Below are 27893 nucleotides of genomic sequence, written 5' to 3' on the forward strand. Positions count from 1 at the left end.
AAGCTTTCACACATATTTATTTTTTTCACTTGCTTATACAGGGTTTCAACATTTCTGGATCTCTGCACTTAGAATAAGCATTTGTTCATTTATTCCAGTTCCCTGTGCTGGCTCATGAAGTGCTAAACGTAAAAGAAATAAATACTGGTAACATCTGAACAGGTACAGGGTGTTTACAACTTTACAGGTAACATCATCCACGCTGCCATTATGGCACCAGTGTGTGTCAGAATACACAGTCACTGCGATGGAAGTGTGAGTGAAAAACACAAAGAAAACAAATGTCAAGAAAAGTTCAGCAGGTGTAGAACAAACAAAGGAAGTTATTTAGACCTGGTTCAGATGTAAAGATTCAGACTAAATTATATGTAATGATTCATAAGATGAAGGAAAAGTGGAAACAGGTTGACCTCCCACACCTGTCCTTGTTAAACACACTGTTCTACTGTTTGTTTGCAGAGGGGATAAAAATGTATCTGTTGTTATGGTGACGAGGGAAATCCCAACCTTAACAACAACACAAATAATAGGAAAAAAAAACATTTGATTTCCCCCGAATGACAATATATCTTCTATACATTTCAGCAGTGTTCCAAATTAACCCATGAAATGAACAATTCTTTACAAAAATAACAATGAGTGTGCGTATATGTACGTGTGTGTGTGTGTTAGTCACTCATATATTCCTCTATAAGCAGATCAGCGTTCTCTAAAAGGACCTGGTTTGTGTTGGGCTGAGGTTGACTTGCAGGCATTTCTTCTTCAGTCCCATCCAGATGTTTCTCTCTTTCTTTGTCTTCCTCCTCTTCATCATCAGTGTCCGTCTCCAACAGGGCTGGTTCTTTGTCTGCCAGGGTCTCCAGTTTTAATCTGTACACACAACACAGAGGAATCAGAGCTTGGATGTGGGGGCATAAACAGAGTTTGAAATTGTAATTACAATGTGTGTAACATATACAATAATGAAAAAAATGACTAATAACAAAACTGACAATGCTGACTATAAAAATGTGTGCCGACGCCTCGTTTAATGTTTTAAATTCATGATAAAATCTTTCTGCTTCATTGTTGCTGCAGTACCACATATGAACTGCTGGGGGCAGCGTCGCTTCACCATTTACATTGTGAAGAAGAATTGTGAAACAGAAGAAGAATAAACAAACACCCCCCCCCGACTAAAACTATGACTGAAGTGATTTACATTATCGTCAACAAATAAAGGACGAGATGAAAATAGACTGTGATGAAAATCAGGGAGAGATGTATCCTGGAATCATCCTAATCTCCTTGTATTATTCATATACAGGCCATTAGTCTGGAAGCGCTAATGGCGTTTGAGTTCTGGTGGCTGAGCAGGGGCGGGACAAACACACACAGAGTAACCAATCAAACAATGAGCAGCTCTGACGACAAAAGCTCAACAAGCGTAGTTCTGATTTTCAATGTTTTTTGCTGCCGATTTTAATGTTCTTATTGATTTTAAGCGGTTGAATATTTTCTGTTGTACTTTTTGATCATGTAAAGCACATTGAGTTGATTTGTGTATGAAATGTGCTACTAGCCTTTTTCCATAAATGGAGCCAGCAGCTGAAAACAGCGTGTAGTACGGTACAGACTTAGTTTTAAACATGAGGTATGTTCTTCTCTGAGTATGTTACCATGGCAACATTGTCCGTGAACTAAACCTGGTCGCTGGCAGGTTTTATCAAAGAAACCCTGGGTTTCTACCTGGCTCCGCCCACCTGAACACTGTTTCTGAACACTTTAATGAACCTTAACACTTTTCTCTGAAACACATTAGTCACATCACACACCACAGACATGTTCACATCATTACTAATGTTGTGTTGATTTACGTGTTTTTTTTGGTTTTTTGTGCATACGGTAATTTTCTTTATAACATTGTGGATACAGATCATTAAATGAAAGACACTGAGAGGTTGATCTACATTAAAACATCTACTGATGTCTGTGGTAAAGTTCACTAAATACAAACCTATGGATAATATAAAGGAGGAGATGATCATTTAAATTAATCCACGTTTGAGCTACGATTGTTGTTTTATATTGTTATACAGTTAAATCTGTAGATGAGTGAATTATGACACTGCTCTTGGAAGCGATAGGTTGCAGGTTCGCGTCCCGCTTCAGTTTTTTTTTATGACATTTTTTGGACGTTGAGATGACTCTGGCGACAATATATTACATTAAAAATCAATATAAATGATGCAATATGAAGCGACAGTCACTGTCTTTATATCCAGTGTAACAGGAGGGCTCTCTATGCAGCCATCCTATGCTGCTGCCACATCTCTACAGACACATTTTATTCATATTATTCACCGCTTGTCACGTCACTGAACCAATAAAGTGATGAAGCGACCAAAAACTGTGACTAATCACGGGTGATTTAAGCCACTATAGTCACAGAAGAACAGGCTCATATTCCTCAAACACTGGCTTATTTCACCCATCAGGGTGAATAAATCACTCTCTTCTGGGTGGTTGCCATGGCAGCTCATGTAATCTTTGCTCCATTGATGATGGCTTTTTATCGCGCGTGTGCACGAAAGTAACCCAAGGTTTACATACTCAGGGTTGACTGACCCACTTCATACCAGCTGTAATGGAATCCGATTCCCAGAGTTTCCCATCGCAGGGTATGTTGACCCAGAGTTTATGGATAGACTCAGAGTTTGTTTACCCTCCTTTATGGAATACACCTCTGGTCTTTTAAAACAGAGCAGAGTGCAGCTGCGATGGTCTTGTCCGTGTCAGCCACCATGTTTGTTTTGATACTGCTTTGTGGAGGGGATATGACGTTTTTTCCTGTTCAGCTCTCATTGGCTCGACCTGTCACTACCTAATCTTTTCACAAAGTGGATCCTTTCAACGCATGCGTAAAACGCGGCCTATTTTACGGCAGTTTGTGTACTATTTAAAAGGTTGAAACCCTGCTATTTAAAAAGAATTAGAAATGTATGTTTTGAGTGAATTCCGATTTATTTAGTTTTTTTTAATCTTATTTTCTGTTTGGTTTTTGAGTTTATGATCTTTGACATTTGCACTATTTGTTTTGTATAAATTGAGTTGCAAATGAATACTTATTGCACAAAAGTTGTTCTGGTAGCTGGAGAGGTGCCTTGAGCAAGGCACCGAACCCCAACACTGCTCTGGTGTGCTCCCTTTACATGCTGACATCTCTCCATTAATGCATATCCACAGGTCCTGTTTGTGCATGTGTGTGATTTAGGCCTGTGTGTGAGAAGCATGTTCCTAAAATAACAAATTTTCCCCTGGGATTAATAAAGTATTTCAAATTAAAAAAGATAAAAAATTCATCCATGGTTGTTGGATCATAATAATCTCCACAAAAGTTCAAGATTTACAGGACAGGACCTTCTGCTCCAAGGACACAATCAACAGTTTGTATGGCTTTGTGCTTCTATTTGTCTTCACTACAAGTCATTAAATCATGCAATTACAAGTGAATTAGCGAGATATTCTGAGTCCTCACTGCAACTGATACGCATCACGGACAGAGGAGGTGGAGATTGATGGACTGCAGTTTACGCAGCGGAGACGTTACGGAGTAGTTATGCATCCAGTGGAAATCCAGTATTAGCTCTGTGGCTTTGCTTATCCATAACTTATGATATCAAGAGGAAAAACATCATATGGTACCTGCCAGGACGTTTCCTCAGTGGCATCTGACCAACATCCTGGATGAAAGTGATCTGGGCTGGAGGACAACAGAACCATGCATGGTCAGAGGTTCCACAGCAAACTACAACACTGTGCTTCTCCAAATGCATATCAAACATTCAAACAAGGCTAAAACATACGCATTGAGACTTTAGGCCTATTTATGTTCCACACTAAACTAATATTTTGGTCTCACTACACCATTCACAGGTTCTCAAACAGTGGTTCTGTGTGTAGATGTGCTACCTTGGTTCCTCATAGGGTTGGTGAGCTTAGCCAGGTACGGCAGCAGCTCAGTCTGTAGAGTGACTGGAGTCAGACAGAAGCTCCTGAACATGGACTGAGCAGCAGAACAGTTCTCTCTGTACTGAACACACACACGCACACACGCACGCACACACACACACACACACACACACACACACACACACACAGAGTGATTTGATTGTCTGCGTGTTCAATAATAATAATAATATATAAGAAAATAAATATGAATAAAACTATACTACAAAATTATAAAATAAATAAAATAAACAATACAAAATAAAAAATAAAAAATACATAAGAATAAATAATAATAACATATATAACAATAACAATGAAATAATATTACAAAAATAAATTATATATATATATATATATATATATTCTGAGTGTAAATTAATGAGAAATAAAAATAACTTTTTTTTATTTTAGCCAATGGCTGCAATGAAAGAAAGTGAAAAATTACCCACTGTATATAATCAAGTGTTCAATAATACGGTAGTAGTATAATTATCAGTCCAGAGATAGAACGTGAAGCATCTGCATCAAAATTCCATTGTTTTCCTTTATTACTGTGTGCTCAGATTCTTTCCCTAATGAACCAACAATAGTGGAACAAAAATGTAATTATTTAGTCCAAAGTAAGTTCATGAAACAAAACTTATCCCAATGACTCCATATAAACACATTTTTTTTCCTAAACTGTGTCCTACTGAAAGCTGAAACTGCAGCTCTACTGACATATGATAGAACATGTTAATGTCCTCTATGTGTCCTAATCAAGTGTTCTGATGCTAACTTTGTTCTGAAAGCTGTCCTCCACGTGTCCTACCTTCTTGCTGACCAGCAGCCAGTGAGGTTTGTGCAGTGGTCTGAATCCCACAGAAACCTGCTGGGAGTTTGAATGAAGGAGACCTCTGGTGGCCACGGAGGAACCGTAATCAGCCAACGTGCTTCGACTCTGTAAACAACACAGAGGAGCCACTTACGTTCTGTTACTGATCAGGGTGTGTTACCACTGTAATGAACACAGGATATATGCATAGTCTGCTTTTCTATTGTATATGTGCACATATAAATAAACATTTATTATGAAATCATACTGGGCCTGTACAATGAAGCTGGATTGGTTTGTGACACTGAAAGTCCTGTAAGATAACGCTGCCAGGCTGTATAAAATACAAATAATCTACACGTTACATGAACGCAGCATCAGAGCCACGGACTGCACCCAGAATGAGGCGGAAACGTGAATTTATATTCTGATTAACTCATTGGCTGCCAGCCATTTTCAGAACAGCTACCCCCCTCACTGCCAGCCATTTTAGAGCATTTTGACCGATTTTTAAAGACCAACAGAATATTTTGTACTATGACAATCTGAAATCCAAATGAGACTCTCTACTTTCATCAGATTTTTTTTTTTTTGTGTGTGTTTCTAGCTTGTTTCGTTCTTCCGTAATCAGCAGTTAAATAGAAGCATGTTTCTGACAAAAAGCTGAGAAAAAAAAAAGTTATTCTAAAAAAAAAAAAAACAAAAAAAAAAAAAACCTGTCAGTCAATGGCAGGGAGTGAGTTAAGCAATATTGTAAAATCTTACAAATTTAGGCATTAACATGAAATCTCTGCCTGCATTCCTTCCTTCCTGCTTTTTCTGCATCAACAGTGTTTTGGCCTAAATCATGCATTTTAAATCTTTGTCCCTACTTAATTAAACGCACTGACTTTAATTAACACAAGGCTGATGGGACTTCCTACGTCCAGTGGTTCCCAACCTTTTTCGGGTCGTGAACCCATTTTTCTATCATGTTTTTCATCATGTTTTTTTAAATACAGGATTAGTGCACAAGGTAACAAGATGAGACAGCTCAGATATTTTAATTGAGAAGAATACTTTTGTTTGAGATTGTGTGGTAAATAATATTAATAAACAATAATCATAAAATATTAATAATTTAATAATTGAAAAATATGTACATATATACTGTTAATAAGTAATTTTTTATCAATTACTAGACATTTCAGGCAACCCCATATTAATTACCGGCGACCCCAAGGTTGAAAAACACTGGTCTATACTGACCGAGTGCACCGTTATGCATAAAGAAAAGAATGTAATATCACCAAGAAGCCTGTGTGAGTTCAAGGCCAGGCTGATCAAACTGACCGTCCAATCAGCAGTGAGTAGGTCAGCGTCAGACAGGTACCCACTGGCTCTGTCCACGTCCTCCAACTCAGAGAAGAAGTCCAGGTAGTTCTGGTGCAGGTACAGGTTGAAGAACTCTCCAGACATGTGTGAACGCTCAACGACCAGCTGAAAACAAACAAAAACAAATGTTAACAGAGGAGGAGCTTAATTTTACTGTGATGTTTTCTACCTCAGGGTCCATTTGCAGTGGCTCTCTATGATGACATAACAGATGAGAAGGTAGATCAGCTCCAGAAGGACCTTCACCTGCTGCCACACCTTCAGAACTACCTCCTGTCAACAGAAAGTAAAGAGATCATGATTGGATTAAACATGTGGCGTTAGATGATGGGAAGATTGCATTGTATTTATAATAATACTAATATTACATATTTTAAGATTAGTTGATAATTTACACAATGATTTTCTCTGTCATTTTCACTTCTACTGACAATTAGATGCTAAAGCATGGCTTCTCAATCTTGGGTCAAGACCCCATTTAGGGTTGCGAGACACTGGGAGGGGGCCAACAGCAGATGCCTTTAAGACACTAAAAATATTTTTGTTTATTTTTACCCTTTTTCTGCCACTACAACAAACTCACCATATTTTAACCTATTTTCATCACTTTTTCTTATATTTTTGCTCATTTTAATGCATTTTTGCTACATTCCTGCCACTTCTACATCAAATTTCAATGCCTTTTCTGCACATTTTTCCACTTTCAAGACATTATCAGCACTTATAAACACTTTCCACCACTTTTCCACCTAACGTCACATAACTTTTAACCTCTTTTCACCATGTTTCATGCAGCTTTTTACCAATTTAACCACATTTGTCATACCCATTTTTTCCAGTTTAAACTAATTGTTCCAATATTGACACTTCTGTCCATTTTTATCCACTCTAATTTGCAACTTTTAACCAATTTCTGTGGTTTTCAAAATCCCATTTCACCACCTTTTCCACCATTTTTGGTAATTTTGAACCCATTTTATTTGTGATTAAAACCAGGATTTCCATCTTTAAGATGACTATAATAATAATAAACGTTCCTGGATAACAGTGGATATTATTCAGATGAATAAATAAATGTGGTTATCACAGATTCATAGAACAATGGACCATCATTTTACTGACTTTATGGATGGACCACAAAAATCTCTCCTTTATTCCCCCTTATAGATGGTCCTGTCTCCACATGACTGTTCTTCAATGTTCATGTCTGTGTTCAACCACCTTCAGCTACAGTGGGGGTCCCCGCTCTCTGGGACCTTTATTTTAGGGGTCGTGGGCTGAAAAGGTTGAGAACCACTGCTCTAAAGCACCAGATTTGGCCCCCGGGGTCAACTCATTTGGTTCAATTGAGAGTACTAAACTCAATGTCACAACAGCAATAAATATCTGAGACATCTGTATAAAAATGAAAATCAATGGTATGTTTAGCGATAAGTCATTTGGAATTCTAAGTAGATTTGATTTGGTGTTTTTAATGATTTGGCGAAAGACGTCACATTAAAGGTGAAAGAATTGGTTCAACCAGATAAATAAACTTCTTCTTTTATCCATTATTTCTTCAACTTAATCTGAAGTGACTCACGTTTGCAGTGCAGGATCTTCCCCAGTGCCCTGAAGAGAAACAGAGCAGCATCTTTTCCACCGATTGCCTGTTCTCCGCTCTGCTCCTTGGAATGTCCAGACTTTGGTTTTCTACGGTTGGTTCTGGACACCACGGTTCTGCTCACTGACGGGACCGCCCTGTCCTTTGTTGTCCTCCATAAATCCTTTTCCAATGATGTGTCTGAGAGGTTTCAAGAATTAAAATAGTTTGAGTAAAAGCTCAAATAAAACTAAGCTCCATCAATATAAAAAAAGGAGAGGATAACACGTGAAAAAGGTCAAAAGTTAGACCTGAAGAGCAGGAAAACTGGAGGCTGTTGATGGCACTGCGGATATCTCCTGAGCTTCCTGAACACAGCATCTCTAACGCTGCCTGATCGAGGGCGCTGAGTTTCCCACAGCTCTGCTTGGAAGTACATAGAGATCATTAGTGCTTTATCCTAATTAAAAGGGAACACTTGGAGGTATAGCTTTACTCACCTTTGCTGCCTCCTGGGTCGAAATACACGTCAGAACCTTCTTCATTGTGGTTGGAGCCACTGGATTAAAGCTGGAATCAGAGTTCAAACACATTAGTCTAAGGTTTTTATTTATATTAACACTTTAAGATCAAATATGAATTGCTTTCTCAATGCGAGGTTTGACATGAACATCCTCCCAAATGCTTAAGACATGTTGATTTTAGTGACTCAGTCACTCCCATTGGCTCCTTAGTCTTCCTAAATAAGAAATAGATTACAACGGGACATTAAACCACTGCTATGTTCATTATGGCCTGCAGTGTCAGTATGTGAGTTGCGTAGGTGCAGTGGTCAACTGTCTCGTTTTTTGTGTGACAACCAACAGGTTCCAAAACCTTTGTGTTTTTAAAAAAAAACAGCTGGAAACTGTGAGGTCTTTGAAGACATTCCAGGGTTGGGGTCAATTATAACTGTAATTGATAATTAATTACAATTATGGCGTAATTGTATTTGTAATTGTAATTCAAATAATATGTTGTTAATAACTGAATTGTAATTGGGTTCAGATAATTAACTTTGTAATTGTAATTGTAATTGTCAAGGAAATTCTATAAAAACTGTCAATTGCGATTTAATTTAATTTAATGTAAAATACATAGTAAACAATCATTAAAATATGTTTCATATCAACTGTTCCCACTACCTGCCACTTCTCTTCACAAACATTTTACCATTTAAAAAAATAAAATAAAAAATTTAGGGAAACAGTGACAGAAAAAAGGCTCAGACGCCCACATCAAAAATATTAATACCAATATTGTCATTGATTAGGGAGCCTAACAAGGTAACTAAGAGATGAGAAACTAATTGATGATTTAAGACATGGGTCAAACTGACCCGTTATAATAGGAGATGCTAACAGAAACCAAAAATAAGACGAAGGTTATGTTTTATTGAATTATTTATCAAAGACTGAGTAATTGTGATTAACTGTAACTGAACTTTAGTAATTGAGAACGTGATTATAAAATACTTTCAGGGGAAAAATAACTAGTGTAATTTTAGTTGTAATTTGACAAAATGTTGTTCACGGTCATCGTAATTGAGTTGTAATTGAACACAGATAATTGAAGACGTAATTTAAAGCTACTGTATTTCTACTTTCCTGTATGGTTTGACTAGTCAGTAACACAAATCTAAAACCAAAGAACACAATAGAATTATATAGAATGGAACAAGAATTAAAGCTAGGGTAAGTAATTTTCTCCAGTTACGCTTTTTAAGTTTTTGGTTGAAATTGTCTTTATGTCCTGACAGAAATTAACATCTTATGTGCTCTGAAAAAGGAACAAAGAAAATCTGTAGCAGCTGTAAATCTGTAATAACTTCAACCAATGGAAAAAAACTCGACCCCTCACATGCACGAGCTCACACTGAAAGCGCGTCACCGCTGACAGAGTTAAAACAGTGTTTCTGGTCACGTTTTTTAACATATATAATGATAAAGTTTATTGTTTACTTACTGCTGAATGAGACATGAGACAACGTAGTTTCTACACAATACAAGTGATGAGCTGAGGTCTGCTATTGGAGTAGCTGTGAGCATGCATGTGAGTGAGACGGAGCACAAGGGGGAGGGGCGAGGGCGGTAAAGGCGGAGCCATCAGGGAGGCTACATTCCAAATCATGCTAGCTTTTGAAAATCGCCTACCCTACCTTTGAAGTGTATTTGACCCTAACCCTGCTTTCTATATGTGTCCCACCCAGCAGTGCTGAAGGCTCCAACCTGATGTTGCTGATGGAAAGTTCCTCCTGGATGTCTTTAGGGAAGAGGAGACGAGAGCTGCTGTCTCCACTCAGACTGTCTGACACGATGAACACCAGAGGACATCGACTGGTCTTTACAAAGCGCCTGTAGGACAACAGGAAGACACCCTGATTAGCAATTCTTTTCATTAATTGTAGGTAGAGAAGAGAAATGACAGTGGCTGATACTGTATTTATTATCATGTCGTGCACAGAGGTTTTCATCTGCTGATGTGAACTCTGAACTAAACACATTGGCCCTCGTTTATGAAGCGTTCATACGTTCAGATCTGAGTGTATGACGTGCGTTTGACCAAATTCACACAAGCTTTAGTATTTAGTTTATCAATTTTGACGTGATCGTACGCTACGATCAGATCGCACGTCAGATCTGAGCTCATGTAGATAATCTGAGTGGATTAGTGGAGCAGCAGCAACATGTGACTGAGACTGAAAATAAAGTATTAATAAAACCTAATCTGTCATTTCAGCATAAGCAGAAACACATTCAGAACAGATTTAAATGGATTATTAAAATAAATTAAACAAAATAAAATACATTTTTAAAAAAAGACGACGTTATTACAGATACCACTTTTTTTCCTGGTATCCTGCCAAAATCCAAAAGGAGGATAAGGGGAGTTACACGCTGAGGCGTCCGGTCACGTGTAGCAACAGAGCGCGCCTAGCGGACGTGGGGCGGGGAAGAACGGGGCGAGCAGAGTGATAGAGCGTACGCGCAGCATCGAGATGCCACGTCGACTCAGCAGCGGCTGATTCCCCCATCCACCAGGAGCTCTCTCCTGTTGAGTCTACCCGTGTAGACGTCCTTCTACACCGTGTAGTAAAACTACTTTGTCCGTTAGATGAAGAACCACACGAGAAAAGTTGCTCTCAACTCAGCTGCGTGTCGCACACTGTTTTATTACCATCACACCCTGGGAAGCAGTACAGAACATTTTTTAAAATAAATGGAGTTTATATCATCTATTGCCATTTTGAGGAAAAATAAAAAGATATGATTATTGGTTCATATCAGCCAGGCCTAATGTACTGTAACAAAAACAGTAATGTTTCATCTTGTAAAGGTGATGATTGTCCAAACTATGTGAAATGAGTCGTTCAAACACTGCTTAAAGTAGGATTTTATTAAAGCTAGGTTCGGTAATTTTCTCCAGATACACTTTTTAAGTTTTTGGTTGAAGTTGTCTTTATGTCCTGACAGAAATTAAGATCTTATGTGTTCTGAAAAAGGAACAAAGAAAATCCATCATCTGTAGCAACTGTAAACCTGTAATAACTTTGACCAATGCAAAAAACAAACCGTTTTTTTCTTTTAACCAATCACGTTTCCCTGTCTCCCTGCTCGTTCTCGATCCCTCGCATGCACGAGCTCACACTGAAAGCGTGTCACCACTGACAGAGTTAAAACAGAGTTTTTAGTCACGTTTTTTAACATATATAATGATAAAGTTTTTTTACTTACTGCTGAATGAGACAATGTTTCTACACAATACAAGTGATGAGCTGAGCTCCTCTTCTGCAGCAGCTGTGAGCATGCATGTGAGTGAGACGGAACACAGGGGGGAGGGGGGTAAAGACGGAGCCGTCGGGGAGGCTACATTCAAAATCATGCTAGCTTTTGAAAATCATGCTATCTTTTGAAAATCATGCTAGCTTTTGAAAATCACCTACCCTACCATTAATATAAGTGTGTTACCTCAAAAACAAATGGAAATCACTAGACTGATGTTGCCTTGTTATGTAGCAAGTGTTGCTAATGCTAATGTTACACCTCTTTAGTTAAACAAAGTAAAAAGACTGTGTTACTAAAAGAACATGTCATCCATTTTGTTTGATGTTAATTGTACAGTTTGATGAATTGCTAACATAATTGTTTTTAATTGTTTGAAAAGTACCCTGACTTAAATTATCTTTTATCCTTTTTTTTTTTTAGGGCAATGATTTTAAGTTGGTGAATTGGTTTGTTTTATTGGTAAACAACTTTAAAATAGTCTAAATGATTTGAATGGAAAAAATTGTGATAAAATAGAGATTGTGATTTTACAAAGACAAAATTGTGATATAAATGTTTTTCCATATCGCACACCCTTACCTCATAGTGATGCAAAGTCAAAGTAAAAAAGCTAAAATGCAGAGTCAGCAATCACCTTAGGATGTCATGCAGGGTGCTGGGCTGTCTGTAGAACTGGTTTGGGAAATCCTACAAAGATTAGCAGAAAGAGAAAATGTTACGTCATAACGTTAATAATGAAGTTCATTACACAGCGTTTGATTATATGTTTAGAATAACAGGCCGGGTTGGGGTCAATTATAATAGTAATTGCCTAATTGATAATTAATTACAATTATGAGATAATTATAACTGTAACTGTAATTGTGTTCAGGTAAATGTAAATACATAAAAACTTATAAACATTTATTAATTAGTTAAATGTAAATCTAAGGAACCATGCTACAGTTATATGGCTTACAAATACTTAGTTAACATTTATTAAAATATGTTTCAATCAACTTTTCCTGCTACCTGTCACTTCTCTTCAGAATCATTTGATCATTTAAAAAAAAAAAAAAAAAAAATATATATATATATATATATATACAGTATATATATACAGTATATACACATATATAGGGGTATACTAATAGAAAAAAGCTTAGACACCCACACCAAAAATATTAATAGCAATATTTCATGGATAAAGAAGCATACCAAAGTAACTAAGAGATGACAAATAATTTATATGATAGATAATATTTTTTGTGGATTTTACAGCTGATTTAAGACATGAGTCTAAATCGATGCTAACAGAAAGCTAACATAAGAAGAAGTTTAAGTTAAATAGGGTTATTTATCAAAGGCTCATTAAGTGTGATTAATTTAATTTCAACTTGAGAACTTAATTGTAATTGACATTCAGGGAAAAAATAATTATTATAATTTTAATTGCAATTGGAAAACTGCCGGACACTGCAACCGTAATGAAGTTGTAATTGAACATGAATAATTGAAGACAGAATTGTAATTGAAAAAGATTAAAGATGTCTCTTTAGAACCGGATAAAATAAATTGTGATGAAACATTGTGGTGAATGAAAAAAGGTTGCACACATACCTCCACCAGTATGAGTTTCCTGTCTGTAGCTCCTCCCCCTTCGTCACATGTCATCCTCAGACAGTTGTATTTGTTGGCTCTGAGCAAGAACTCTTGGAACTGGGTTAACTGGGAGATACTGCTGAAGCCATGTGTCCACTGATCTGATCAATAAAAAAACAAATACTTTATTGATCGGGTATGTGAATTCATTTCACTGCAATTAGCCTATTTGACTGTCTTTGGTTATATTTTCATGAAAAAACATGAATTATGCATAATGTGACTAATCATTAGTGATTTTACAGTCCATGTCAGACATGAGCAACTGGCTACATGTGGCCCTTGATCTAATTTAATGCGGCCCCCAAAGTAAACATACAAATTGACAGAAAAATGCGCACAAAAAAAGCAAGAATTATAACACTGCAGGAAGATAGAGTGAAAGACAAGAAAAACACCAAAAATGAACAAAACGAAAACAGAACTACACAAATTAACTCTAAATAACACAAAACGACAACAAAAATATACAAAATGACTCAAAAAAATATACAAAATGACTCAAAAAAATATACAAAATGACTCCAAAGAATATACAAAATTACAGAAAATGACATCAAAAGTACACAAAAGACAAGAAAAACTCAAAAAATTACTCCACAAACCCATAGTATGAACAAACAAGCAAAACAACAGCATAAATACTGAAGTTACTGAAAAAGTTACTAAAAAAATGCAAAATGACAACACAAACACACAATAGGACTTCAAAAAGCATTAATTATACAGAAAAAATACACAAAAGGACAAGAGAAATGCACAAAACGCTTCATAAAGAGCAAGACAACAACAAACATAACCAGAATGACAGAAAAACACACAAAAATACAATAAAAACTCTTTGCTTTTTCCTGTATTAATGCTCAGATTTGTCATTATTCTAAATGTTGATGTGACTGTTGATATATTGTCCACCAGATAAGATGTATAGCAGATCTTTTTCTATATTCTGAGAGAGTAGGTGGAGCTTATTACTAAACCATATTTACCTTTCTATGTGATGGAGTTTCTGACATATTGGAAGATGAACATGAAAAAAAAAATAAGGACACACCCCCCTCACTAAATAGTCCATATTTAAAAAAATATTAATCGGATCAAACCAAAAATTACAGTGTGACTTGTGGATATTTAAGGAACAATTGGTAAAAAATGTCAGAATTGTTTGAGACCGAAGTGCGTGGGAAGTCCTGAAAATGTGCTGAAAGGACCTGTGATGACTCATGAGCAGGATGAAGACTCCTCTTACCCATCTGACTGCTGAACGGCTCCAGGTTTGAGGGGTTCGTCCATTCCTGAATCCTGAGCTTCAGTTCCAAGGATAAGACCCGGACTGTGGCCGTCTTTCCACAACCTGATGGACCCGTTAGCAAAAGGATCCGCCCCTGAGGCGCGGTGGGAAGAACCGACACGTAAACCTTCACAGACCATCACACACAGTGGCCACGTTTACATGGGAGCTTTGATTTCTCTTTAATTCAGAATAAAAGTGAAATCCTCTTTAAACTGACCTTGTAAACACTTAAATCCAAATGCAAATGTAATTCCAAATTAAACTTAAATCAGAATTAGGTGGCTGGTTTATAAATAATTCCTCCATCTTGTAAACACTTAATTCCGCTTTAAGTTAATTCTGGTGGTTGTGAGCATGCTCGACCAGGCGCGATGACACGCTAGTGACGACATAATCCAAGATGGCCGTCCGGATTAAAGCCGATACTATTCATTTAATAAGAGCCTTAAAAGACATGGATATAATGAAAAGAGTGGATGAACGGAAGAATGAACATGAGGACATTCACACGGACATCAGGAAACGAAACAGGCTGTATCAAACGGGAGATACTAAAACCCGGAGCGGATTAAATGCGTCCCCGTACTGCATGCACAGAGTTTATCATTGTACCAGTTGTTAAAGCTACTATCTTTACTAGGGAGAAAAACATTTATTCCTGGTTATTGTTTCCCAGAGTGATTAGTTCTTATCTCCTTCTCCTGCTCAGCTGACCAAAGTGAGACCGTGTGTTATTGTCCAGCTGCTGCTTAGAATTAATATTTTCATGTAAACATGAAGCAGAACACTTTAATTACGAATAATTTACTATTTTAAGTGCCATAAAACACAGTGACTGTACAAAATATATAATATGAATTAATCTGTTGTTCTTTTAAAAATACTAGTAGAAGTTTTCAGTGAAATGGTCCCGAACTTTTCAGACTTTAGGTTGGTTCTTCTTCACAATGTAAATGGTGAAGCGACACTGCACCCAGCAGAAAGACTTTATCATGAATTTACAACATTAAACGACGCAAAATTTTGTAGTCAACATTATCAATTATGTTACTTTTCATTATTATATATGTAACACACGAATCTCGAGACGGTCTATATATTTAATTATTAAAAATATATATATTTTGCCTCCCATGGTAAGAATCTTAAACTCAGCCTATGCTGTTATTGTACCTTTGCTGAGTTGGAATGAGCTTGTAGCCAGTTCTCCACCTCTTCTATCTTCTTCTTGTGAACAGCCAGATCGCCCTAATCAATCCAACAAACAGTAAATCAATCAATCAAAGCAGTGCTTATTGAAGAAATGTGCAAAGTACCAGTTCCTACCTGAGAGCGGGGGGAGTATCTGTCCACCCAGGGTTGATCCTGATCCCTTAGGACCGACTCCTTCAGTAGGTGAGAGCTCAGGCTCTCTGCTTTCCTCTTTCTGGGCATCTTCACCTCACACCTGGAAGTGTGATGAGTCTTTCCTCCTCTTTTCTTTCCATAAACAGGAACAATGTCGTCATCGCTCAGATCAATGAACGATGGAGCCACCCACTGGCTCACCTGTTACAATTTAAAGACATCTCGTTTTCAGGAGACAAAACATCAGTAACGTATTACAGATGGTGGTGGTAGCCAGATAGCCCTGGACTAGCTGATAACAATGTTTGTGGAAATTAGCTCAAAGGCTAAGGATAGAATACCTCAGGATTTCATTCAATCATAATGTATTTGTAAAAATGGAAAGTAAGGAAATTTGGCAATTTTCTCTGAAAATGTGTGGGAAGCATCATCAATATACCATAAATTAATATGTGCATTGATTGTTCAAGCTCTCAAAGAGAGAAAAATAACACGTCTCATTTAAAATATAAACTGGTGACTAAATAAGTAGTATTAATGTCTAATAACTGAAAGAGGCTGAAAGTATAAAATGGGATGAAAAAAAAGTGAATTGTGGAGGGAAAATCTTTAAGTCATGTCCATGTAAATCTGACACAAAGATTACAAACTCCAGCTTTGATTGCCAATTTTAAAAATAATCCACTTCAGGCCAATAATAATAATAATTTAAATATCATTAGAATTCCAACTTTTGTGATGCTACATTTGAACCACATCATTAATCCCTGTATATTATACAAAATCATTAGCCTTCCCCTTCTGATTTCAACACACAAAATGATAGAGAAATACAACAAAAGAACAACAAAATACAGAAAATAACAAAATTCAAAATTCACAAAATGAAAGAGCTAATATACACAATGGCAATAAAATACTGTCTTGGCTGATTTGTTGTTTGTAATGTTTTCAATCTAACTCTGGGACATGCACAAGAATTCCATTGTTTTCAACTTGTACATCAGAATCAGAATCAGAAATGTTTTTAATGGCCATGTACAGTTTTAAGGACAGTACAAGGAATTTGTCTTGGTAGTATATGGTCATATGGTAATAAACTTTATTATATTATATTCTTTTTTTTCCAACAATGTCTTTATTATTTTTTGCTTTACAACACACAACAACAGTACAACCTCCCAGACACACACCCGTGCTTCTGCTTCTTCAAAAAGAATGTCATGTTACAGGAGTGTACAGAGACATCTGTATTTCCAAGAAACAACAAAACAAAGGGTAACTAAAAAAATGAATATAAAACTTAAAAGGTATAGTCCCAAGTCCGATTAGTCTCATGAGTCCTCATTACGATCCTCGGATAGATTCAAACGTTCCACGTAGGTGATAAATGGCCTCCATATGGATTCAAACAAGTCACTTTTCCCTTTCAGAAGATATGTAATCCGTTCCAGTGGTAGAATTGTCAACATCTGTTTGGCCCATTGACCAATACTGGGAGCCCTACAGCTTTTCCAGTTCAGTGCAATCAGAAGCTTGGCTTGTAGTAAACCAATGTCAATAAGAATCCGTTCACATTTAGCGTATTTAGGATAGTTTGGATAAATTCCCAAAATGAAAAAAGCAGGTTCTTGAGTGAAGCTTTTTGAGATGATGTCTTTTAAAGTTTGTGTAACTGCATTCTAAAAAGACTGAATTACCCTACATGCAGTGAAAAAGTGTACCCTTTTCTTCATTACACTTTGTAGAAGTATCTGGAATGTCAGGGTTGTATTTATTCAATTTAACTAGAGTGATGTAAACTCTCATTAACCACTTATATTGTAGTATCCTTAACCTTGAGTTAATAGTTTGTTTTTGGGCTTTTATACAAACAGAACGCCATTCTTCAAGAGATAGATTCATTTCTAGGTCCTTTCTCCATGCCTCTAGTTTAATAGTTGAGTTCTCTGAAGAATTTGAGGCCAATAAATTATAAAATTGTGAGATTGCTCCTTTTTTCGAACTGTCTTCAGTAACTAAGACCTCTAATTTAGATTTAAATGGTTTTAATAGATTGCTTTGTTTTTTCTGAATAAAGTTTCTAAGTTGAAGATATTTTAAAAAGTATTTCCTATGTATATTATATTTATATTGAAGAGTTTCAAATGACATCATATCATCTGACCCTGCAGTGTATAAATCCTGAATTTTACCCAAACCATTTAGTGCCCATTGTTTAAACACTGCATCTGCTCTGCCTGGTTTAAATTCTTGGTTTGCCCATATCGGAGAAACTGGTTCTTTCATACATTTTTTAGTATTGTACCATACTTTAACCATATTCTTAACAATTGGATTTGTGGTTTTTTTAAGTAAGTTAGCTTCTGAATCGGATAAAATCTATAGAGGTAAAGATGGGCTTATTTTCCATTTCTGTCCACTGGGGAGCATCCGTTGTACTGAAATAATACCTGATGGACCTAAGTTGCGCTGCCCAGTTATACCACATTATATTTGGACATTTCAGTCCTCCCTCACCATGAGATAAATGAAGTAGGGACAGCCTTATCCTAGCTCTTTGGTTTTTCCATATGAAGCTTAGTATTAATGTTTTAATCTTCTTAAACCAAACATTTGGAGGTGGTAAGGGAATATTCTGAAAGATGTACAGCAATTTGGGGAGTACATTCATTTTGTAAATGTTGATTCGACCAACCAGAGACATGGGAAGAGACATCCATCTATTAACGTTATCAGTTATTTCTTTAGTTACAGATTCATAATTATTTTGAACTATTAAATCCAAACTTGGGAGTATTTTAATTCCTAAATACGTAAACTGGTGGACTGAATGAAACTGTGAGGTTACTACAGGAGGTGTATCTCTCTTTTTCTTGTCCAGCAGGAGAATAGAGGATTTAGATCTATTTATAGTATAACCTGAGATATGATCAAACTCATCGATTAGTTGTAGCAAGGCAGGGATAGATTTATCTAATTGAGAGAGAAATAATATTATGTCATACGCGTATAATGAGAGTCTATGTTCTACTTGATCAACTACAATTCCAGAAATATGTGTATGTGCACGTACTGCTATGGCTAGTGGTTCCAATGCTAGAGTGAACAGGAGAGGTGACAGGGGCAGCCCTGCCTACACCCACGCATTATTTTAATTGGAGTAGACACATTTTTGTTTGTCAGAATTTCTGCCATGGGATTTATATAGAGTAACTGAACCCCCCTGCGGAATGTTTCTCCATATCCAAATCGTGACAAAACATTGAAAAGATAAGGCCACTCAACCCTATCGAATGCCTTCTCAGCATCAAGAGAGAGGAGCGCCCCATCTGCAGCATTGTCAGAGCCATGAATAACGTTAAGGACCCTACGTACATTGTGCAGACCTTGGCGACCCAAAACAAAACCATTTTGATCTCTATGGATAACTGTCGGAAGGGAGTCTTGTAAACGCATTGCCAGCAATTTACAGAGTATTTTTAAATCTGAGTGAAGCAAACTTATTGGCCTCATATTACCACACCTATCATTAGGTTTCCCTGGTTTAGGTAAGAGAACAATTAATGCGCGAGTCATCAAGTCAGGAAGGCTACCATTATTAAATGCTTCTAGATACATTTCTAGCATCGGCTTTATTATTTTATTTAAGAATTTCTTATAAAAGTCAATTGGGAACCCATCAGGACCACCTTTCTTTCCAAGTCGCATATTGTCAATCACCCTTTTTATTTCTTCTTCACTAATATCGGCTTCCAACTGTTCATTAATCATCTGTAATAGTGGGAATAGATCATTTATCCAGAAATGCATTATGTAGACTAAAGTCTACACCTTCCTTAGAATCAAACAGTTTTCCAAAATAATTTTTAAACTCTATATTTATTTCCTTTGGGTCCACTACAGTCATTCCATATACATTTATTATTGAGGTAATGTTTTTTTGAGCCTCCAGTTGTCTAATTTGCCAAGCTAAGGTTTTGCCAGGCTTCTCTCGTTGCTCATAAAAAGTTTGATTGAGCCTTATGATATTAGAGGTCGCCCGGTCTGCAGATTCTTTATTATACTCGGCTTTTAACAGTAACAATTCTTTTTCTGCCAATGGATTTTTATTTTTGAAAACCTGTCCCTCTAATGTTTTTATTTTCTCTTCCAATTGAATTCTTTTTTTTCGTGAATCCTTAGACTTTGATGATGTAAAAGAAATTATATGCCCCCTTAGAACGGCCTTAAAGTCCTCCCACCTGATACAGGCTGTGGTTTGTGTAGTGTTCATGTCAAAATATTCATCGATTTTATCTCCTACGTATTTAAGGAATTCCTTATCCTTAAGCCATTTTAGGTGCAGGCACCATCTAGGGGGGTCCGACCTAAGATCCTTATGGGAATATACAATACTACAGGGAGAGTGGTCTGATACTGTTATACTGTCGTAGTAACAGTTAATTATATTAGGTAGTAACTCTGCTGAAATTAGAAAGTAATCTATTCGAGAATATGAGTTAAAAGTTTTAGAATGGCAAGAATACATTATGTCAATGGGTTTACGATGACGCCAAATATCTAGCATATTTAAGTCCTTCATAAAGTCCTGGATGACATCCCTACTTTTATGATGAGTTAAGTCAGTCCCAGTTGATCTATCTAAAGTAGGGTTCAAAACACAGTTCCAATCCCCACCAATGATGGTTTTTCCTGAGAGATGAAATGGTTAGAAAGAGATTTGTGAAAAATTGATCATCATCTATAATAGGCCCATAAACATTTACCAAATTGATTTTTTCATGTAAAATAAGTCCTTGAATTACTAAATATCTACCAAATTTATCCTTAATAAATTATATTATATTCTATTCTAAAATGACAACACAAACCCACAGAAACCATTCTCAGGTAATGAAGGATCATGTGTGTAACGGAGGATTTAGTATTCAGTACTCTGATACTCACCCTGCTTGAGGAAGCCTTGTGTCCCAGTGTGAGTTTGTTCATCCTGCAGCTCTGACGTCACACAGAGGTCAGCTGACCGATGCTCGTCATAACGTTACATTACACTGGAGCTGATGGTTGAAAAGTAACGTTACATTAGAGCTGATAGTTGAAAAGTAACGTTACATTAGAGCTGATAGTTGAAAAGTAACGCTACATTACATTAGAGCTGATAGTTGAAAAGTAACGTTACATTAGAGCTGATAGCTGAAAAGTAAGGCTACATTACATTAGAGCTGATAGTTGAAAAGTAATGTTACATTACATTAGAGCTGATAGTTGAAAAGTAACGTTACTTTTGTTTTGTCTACCTAAACCAGAGGTCTGCAACCTGTGGCTCAAAAAAAAACTATTGAAAAAAAATAGTTATTTTTTTTACAGAGACTATTAATGATTAATGACAAATAAAATTTGTTAATCTAAAATAAATCACATTGTACAATGACTCAGCACGTTCCTACTTCACCTCCTACAACATCTACAGACCATCAACTTTCCTCCACCTGTGACTAACCTTAAGTTTTAAATCCCTGGTAAGAAACTAAACCAACAAAAACACTATTCTGGAAGAAAATACAGATTTTAATTGTGTGGGAACAAATTCATTTAACCACCAATGTACAGGTTAAATATGTATGTTTTATGTGAGGCAAGAAATGAGTAATTTGCATGTGTTGATCACATGATCATGTGTTATCAAATTCATGTTACTTTTTGTAGCCTTTCAAATACATTAACAAAAAAAAAATCTACTTTATATAACATTGTGTTCATATAAACTGAATTTGAAGATGAAGATACCGTTTTATTTCTTGATGTCAATTTATTTTATTCTAAACTGTTTTTAAATCGCCATTTACATGATCAATATAAAGCAAATCAAATGAAATCAAACATTATTGTATATAATTTAATACACTGTATTGTCTTTATTAAGAAGGTATTTTTGGCTCCAGGAGGACTTTAATCCAGGTGAGATGAGCTAACATGTTTCCTTGTAGAGTAAATGTTGCAGACCCCTGATCTAAACACACACACACACACCAGTATTTAAACTTTCCTCATTACAAACGAACATCTAATTAAACGTCTGTTTGAATAATTCTGACATTAACTACAGTTGTTGTGTTGTTCGGTGCATGCGTCTTCCTGTGTTAAACAGTCATAAAAGCTGAGATTAAACGGTGATAAAGTGAATTTTACCGTGTTTAAAAGCTTCATGTCACAACAGAGTTCCGTTGGTCGGTGCCTTTTCGAGTAAATATATCACTAACCTGTGTTGAAAGAGGTGAATAATGAGGAATAGATGCTCTTTATCGTCACTCAATAACAAACTCCAGCAGTTGTGGTGATGCCGTAAAGTGACGGTGAAATGTCGTAAAAAGGCTGCGAAGCAACACTTTACGACAGCGCTTGTTTACTGTCCCGGTTCCGTAGTTTTTCTGTCCTGTTTAAAGGTTTGGATAGTGTGTGTATGTGTGTGTGTGAGGTGGTAATTAAAGCTTGTATGTGTAAAGCCTTCACACACACACACACACACACCTTCATCATCATCAGCAGCAGCTCTGTGTCGTTCTACTGGAAACACGTGGTGGAGCCCAGCGAGATATGAAGATAAACATGAGGCCCAACATTCTGTTAACAGGTCAGAAAAGTTCTACAAACTCTCATTGTTCTAACATCTAGGACTAGTTGCACTAGTCACACACACATATTAAGGCAGTGGTTCTCAAATGTGGGTACGCGATAGCACTACAGGGGGTACTTTAGAGAGACAGGGAGGGAAATGTACTAATAAAGTGTCAGTCTTGGTCCCAAACCAGGCGTGAGATGACTGGACAGATCGATTTTTTTATTTCTTTTTTTAAATTATTTTATTTTATTTTCAACATTAACACAGCAGCAGTGTATTTACCACAATGAGAAAATATTAATAATTTTAAAAAAGCCTGTAGATCAGGGGTCACCAACATGGTGCTCGCGGGCCCCAGGTAGCCCACATGGACCATGTGAGGGCCCCTCTGGAGCTCTAGTCACCAATGAATGAGCTCCATCTAAAATCTGATTTACTTTCCAGGATTTAAACTCACAAAGATGAATACATATGACAGATGTAGTTAGTACTAGGAGTTAAATATTGTTGTATGTGATTAAGTTTTAGTATTAAAATAACCATCTTTAAATGTTTATTTTTACTGAAACATTGTGGCAAATGTTAAGTGTTGCAGATTGGGTGTATGAGTTGTGATATGTTAGCTATAACATAATATATAAGATGTATTTTTAAAAACAAAAGGTGGATTTTTTGGAAGATATAACATAATTTTTGCATCTTACAAATGTCGCATGTTATACGATTAGTTAAAAGTTGTTTAGTATCTAGTAAAATAGGAATATGATTATTTTTCAACCATGGGGTTGGGACCCCATGTTGGGTCACCTGAAATTTCTGAAAAATTAAAATATGAAATATGTAATTATTTTTTAGCACGATAATATAAGCTACATATATGTAGTGAAAGCCTACTTTTTATTTTAATATTATTATTATTACTCACCTTTGTTACAAACGTTGCTCACTGAGGACACCTGCTGGTCAATAGTTACGGGGTGTGTTTTTTTAAGGATAATAGACCCGCTTTAGTTGTTTTTAAAAGCCCTTTGTGCAGTCACGTTTCTACGCAGCTTTTAACTTATCCTGAGTTACCATGACTACCTGCATTTAAGACCATTTTATGAAATAATCTATTTACGGTGTCATTGCAGTCCAAACAAATCTGACGTTGCATACCCTTGAACCAAGCAGCAGCCATGTTGAAAGTCTCAGGTCAATCTGAGCCTGATGCACAGAGATATTTGACACACACACACACACACACACACACACACACACACACACACAGTGCTTCCTTGCTTTATAGATCAAGATAGATATAGATCATATTTTGGAGGAAAATTCAGAATAGTCAAAATACAGATTCTTATACTTTTATTTCAATTGTCAATAATTGTTGTAACTAATGTATTTTTCTTCCTAATAACCTTCTTACAAACCGTTTGAACTCATAAACCAAAACATTTCTTCATTTATAACCATGCAAAATTACACAAAAATATACATTCGTAAAATAGAAATGTAAGATAAGTGAAAGAAAAGGTTAATATTATAACCTTTTTCATTTTCCGACTAAAGAAAGTCAAAATGCTGAATACTATTAACAGACCGACTGCTATAGATATGACTAATAATAACCCATTAGGATATTTAAAGTGATGTAATGTGTTTTTTATTCATTGTGTTCTTTCCTGAAGTCAGTTATTATTGTTCTTTGTTTTTGATGTCGTTCCAGGAACTCCTGGAGTTGGTAAAACCACTCTGGGAAAGGAACTGGCCCAGCGGACGGGTTTGACCTACGTTAACATTGGAGACCTGGCCCAGGAAGGTAGAGCTGCTTTTAACACTTATAGAGACACTGCTGAGCTTTCAAATCAAGTTATTATCAGGGTCCCCACAGTCCTGGATTCCTGGAAAAGTTACAGAATTTGAAAAAACAGTTTTCCAGTCCTATTTTATTTTAATGTTTAAAATACGTTAAACCCCGAAGATGTTAAGCATTATCTCAAAGTGAAAGTGCTGCATACCAGCAGCATCAATGAGCGGGAATCACGAGATCTCACAAATTCACGCAAATTCACTCTCCGCCTCATTTATAAAACTGTGCGTTGGTAAAATCACTTCAGCCGGCGTACGCTAAAAACCAGGAAATGCATACGCATTAGCTTCAGAACTAAGTAGGGATGTAAAAATTAATCATGAGGCAGTTAAAAATGTGATTCAAAGGTGTCACGGTTCACATCGATACTCTGAAATTGAATCGCAGTTTTTTTTTTATTATTTTTTTTATTTTTTTTAACAGCAGAAGGCACTATCTATTTAGAATTTGAAATTCAGGACGCACCACCATGTTTTAAATCAGAAGTGTGGAAGCATTTTGGTTTCCCCAAGACAAAATGAAAGAAGTGAGAAATAAAGAACGTGAAATCCAAGGTCAGAAGGTCACAGAGAGGAAAGGTAGAAAGAATGAAAGACATAGTTTATTTATTTATATTATTTCTTTGATATGGGATTTGTTTTAAAATTCAATTAAGGCACAAAATACATTTTCAGTTGCACTTTTAAAAAGAAAATGAACTATTACGCAGTTTTACATAGTTTACTGTAGAGCCAGAATTTAAATGAATAAGCTTCGTCTTCATTTGTACTATTTCTTTATTTATTTCATTCAGGATTTATTTTTGATTAAATTGCATTGTTTTGAATAGTTTATCAAGGGATTCTTTTGACAATGAAAGATGAAAGAAAATAGTACAGTATTTTTATTTTCATTTTTGAAGAAAAAACAATGAATATTTTTCAGTCATCATTAAGTCTACAGTCTCATTTTGTAAAATAAATTGTGAGAGAATCGTATTGTGAACCCAGTATCCTGAATCGTATCGGGAGTTGAGTATTTCGTTGCATCTCTAGAACTAAGTCATGGAATTTTGGTAAAATATTTCGGAAAATCATTGTGAAAAAAGTGTGGGAACCCTGTCTTATATGGTTCAATGCAGCTTTTATTTCCATTTTTAAATCTCTAAGTATTTATTCATAACACTAAAGGCTGTTTTAAGTGACCATTTTAAATGTTGAGTTAATAACGATCAGAGGGCTTGTTCCTTCCTCCTATAGGTCAGCTTTATGATGGATATGATGAAGAGTATCAGTGTCCCATTCTGGACGAGGACAAGGTGAGTTTACTTTGTGCCACTCAGTGACTCGTCAATTACTTAGAATTAGTACAGTAATTACTACATGAGTCTAGTACATTATTAGGGCCTCTGATTTGCCATTTAGAAAATGTTCCAAATTCTGATGCATGATTAGAATTCACAGAAATAACCAGAGTTTTTAACGAACAGATCCAAATGTCGCTGTTACACAAAGGTGGATTGTTTCAGTTTAGTTTACTGCCAAAGATGGGCCGTCGACTCGAAGTGGGTCGGTCCGGTCCATTTTTTTTTATGAACGAGTGGGGGCAGACATGGTAACGGGGGGGGAAAAACAGTCCAAAACGTGGCAAGAGAAGAGTGTAAAGTGACTAAAATGGGTCCAAAGCGGTCATGAGTGGCCAAAGAATTGGCAGATAAAGAGGAACCAGGTGGTATGTAATGGCAGAGAGTAGCTTAAATGAGCAAAATGTGTCAAACAATAGTGGAAAAGGGAAAAAATGTGGAAGAAAGTGACCAATTTTTTTTTTTTTTTTTTAAGTACAAAAATTTGATAAGTCTCAAAAAAATAGGAAAATAGGGATATTTATTCGTCCAAAAGTAGCAGAAAAGTGACTAAAATGGACCAGAAGCAACCAAAAGTGGCCAAAAATGGGCAAATAAAGAGCAACCAGGTGGTATGTAAAGCTAAAGGGTAGCTTTAATAAGCAAAATGTGGAACAAAAAGAGGCAAAATGTAGGAAAAAAGGAAACAAGTGGTATTTATTGGGCAAAAGTTAGCTTATTTGAATGAAAAGTGGCCAAGAAAATTCAGGAATGGACAAAAATTGGGTAAGTGTCAAAAAGAACTTAGAAAAAAAGGAAAGAAATTGAAAAAAAGAGAAATTTATTGTGAAAATGTAGCTAAAGTCTAGTGTCAGAACTTTTTGAAAAGGGGCAAAAATGGGACAAAGGAAGTTGCAAAATGGCCAAAGGAAATAGATAAAAAGTTTTCTGGGGTAATGATAGTTTAAATTAAGACATAAAGAGCCACATGTTGAGAATCACTGACTGATAACAGCTTCTACGTGGTGTCTCTGACTGGTGTGGACAGAAAATGGCCAGGCTGACATTATGGTCCATGTGCTGTGTATTATGTGTATATGCTGATGGTAAATAATACTGCGTGTGCTTGGTAACAGGTGGTGGATGAGCTGGAGGATCAGATGGGAGAAGGTGGAGTGATCGTGGACTATCACGGCTGTGACCTGTTCCCTGAACGCTGGTTTCACATCGTCTTCGTGCTGCGTACTGACAGCAGTCAGCTGTACACTAGGCTGGAGGGAAGGTCGCTAAACGCAGTTATTTATTATTTAATGTTCTCTAAGCCTCGAGTTTTTTTAATTTTAGTTTTTTAGTTTTTAGGAGAAGATTTCTCATTTTTTAGATTTTTTTAAGGACAGATTGTTATAATGTAAAAAAAGGTGTTTTTGTTTAAACCTTATTGACAATAATAACTTATTTATTTACTATATTGTATTTTGCCGTTACAAGAAAAGGTTGGTCACTAATAAAACTAAATCAGACTTTGCTCTCAAAATGAACACTGGTGTTTAGTATTAATATTTTCTATATATTTATTGTCATTAGAAGAAAGCTATGTTTATATATATTGAATAGATAGATATGTATTTGTTCTTAGCTGTTTTCAAACATACAATACAAAGAGTAAACATTCATTTTAAAAACCTAAAAAAGGAATGAGCTGAAACAGTAACTGAGTCCATCCACAAACAGCATTATAATAAAAACACAATAGAAACCACTCAATAACAGATATTCATCAACTTATGATTGAAAAGGTGCAAAACATTTGTTTTTTTAAATAATTTTTGAACACAGACAGTGAACTCATTAACATAGTGACTTTAACACCATAAACAGAAACACATCGTGTTCTAAATTTACTTTCTTCAAAAACATAAACCCCTCTTAAATTATATTTAACTTCTTTGTTTTAAAAGTGAAATAATAGTTTATTTCTTACTCATTTCTGAGTACATTTTTAACCTTATTATATTCATACGTTTTATTGTTCTAGATTTATTAAACAGTTTGTTAGTAGATGCCTTGAATTCCACTTTATTATATCTTAATGCTTTCTTTTGTAATGTGATTAATGGATCTATATATGTTTTACATGTATTAGCTCAGCTTTCTGATCAATAGTCCAGGTTTGGTAATATAAGAGATGAATAAAGCACTATTTATTATTGTTTTTATTCTGTG

General features: G+C 36.0%; 2 protein-coding genes across 6 annotated transcripts in view; one reads left to right on the top strand and one right to left on the bottom strand.

Annotated features, from left to right (window-relative positions):
- rad17 (RAD17 checkpoint clamp loader component) lies at positions 1-22354 on the bottom strand. 5 transcript variants are annotated; one of them, XM_028456670.1, is made up of 17 exons: positions 22130-22354; positions 20817-20926; positions 15846-16067; positions 15693-15767; positions 14475-14643; positions 13184-13326; positions 12219-12271; positions 10028-10153; positions 8261-8330; positions 8072-8186; positions 7761-7961; positions 6348-6451; positions 6137-6283; positions 4802-4930; positions 3952-4072; positions 3685-3742; positions 1-870 (listed from the first exon to the last, which is right to left on the bottom strand). In XM_028456670.1, the coding sequence occupies exons 2-17, from the start codon at positions 20856-20858 to the stop codon at positions 669-671; spliced, it is 1977 nt and encodes a 658-aa protein (XP_028312471.1). In that variant the 5' UTR covers positions 20859-20926; positions 22130-22354; the 3' UTR covers positions 1-668. The 5 variants fall into 5 exon arrangements, with proteins under 5 accessions (XP_028312471.1, XP_028312474.1, XP_028312473.1 ...); XM_028456673.1 differs by having other exon boundaries at positions 14475-14610; positions 22130-22352; XM_028456672.1 differs by having other exon boundaries at positions 8072-8183; positions 22130-22352.
- ak6 (adenylate kinase 6) overlaps positions 22236-27893 on the top strand; it is a 6174-nt gene continuing 516 nt past the window's right edge. Inside the window, exons 1-4 of the mRNA XM_028456678.1 lie at positions 22236-22500; positions 24206-24298; positions 25588-25646; positions 26807-26952. Coding sequence (XP_028312479.1) covers positions 22464-22500; positions 24206-24298; positions 25588-25646; positions 26807-26952 — 335 coding nt within the window. The 5' untranslated portion in view covers positions 22236-22463. The remainder of the gene's footprint in view (positions 22501-24205; positions 24299-25587; positions 25647-26806; positions 26953-27893) is intronic.

The sequence above is a fragment of the Gouania willdenowi genome, chromosome 9 (assembly GCF_900634775.1).
Source record: "Gouania willdenowi chromosome 9, fGouWil2.1, whole genome shotgun sequence".
NCBI lineage: Eukaryota > Metazoa > Chordata > Actinopteri > Blenniiformes > Gobiesocidae > Gouania > Gouania willdenowi.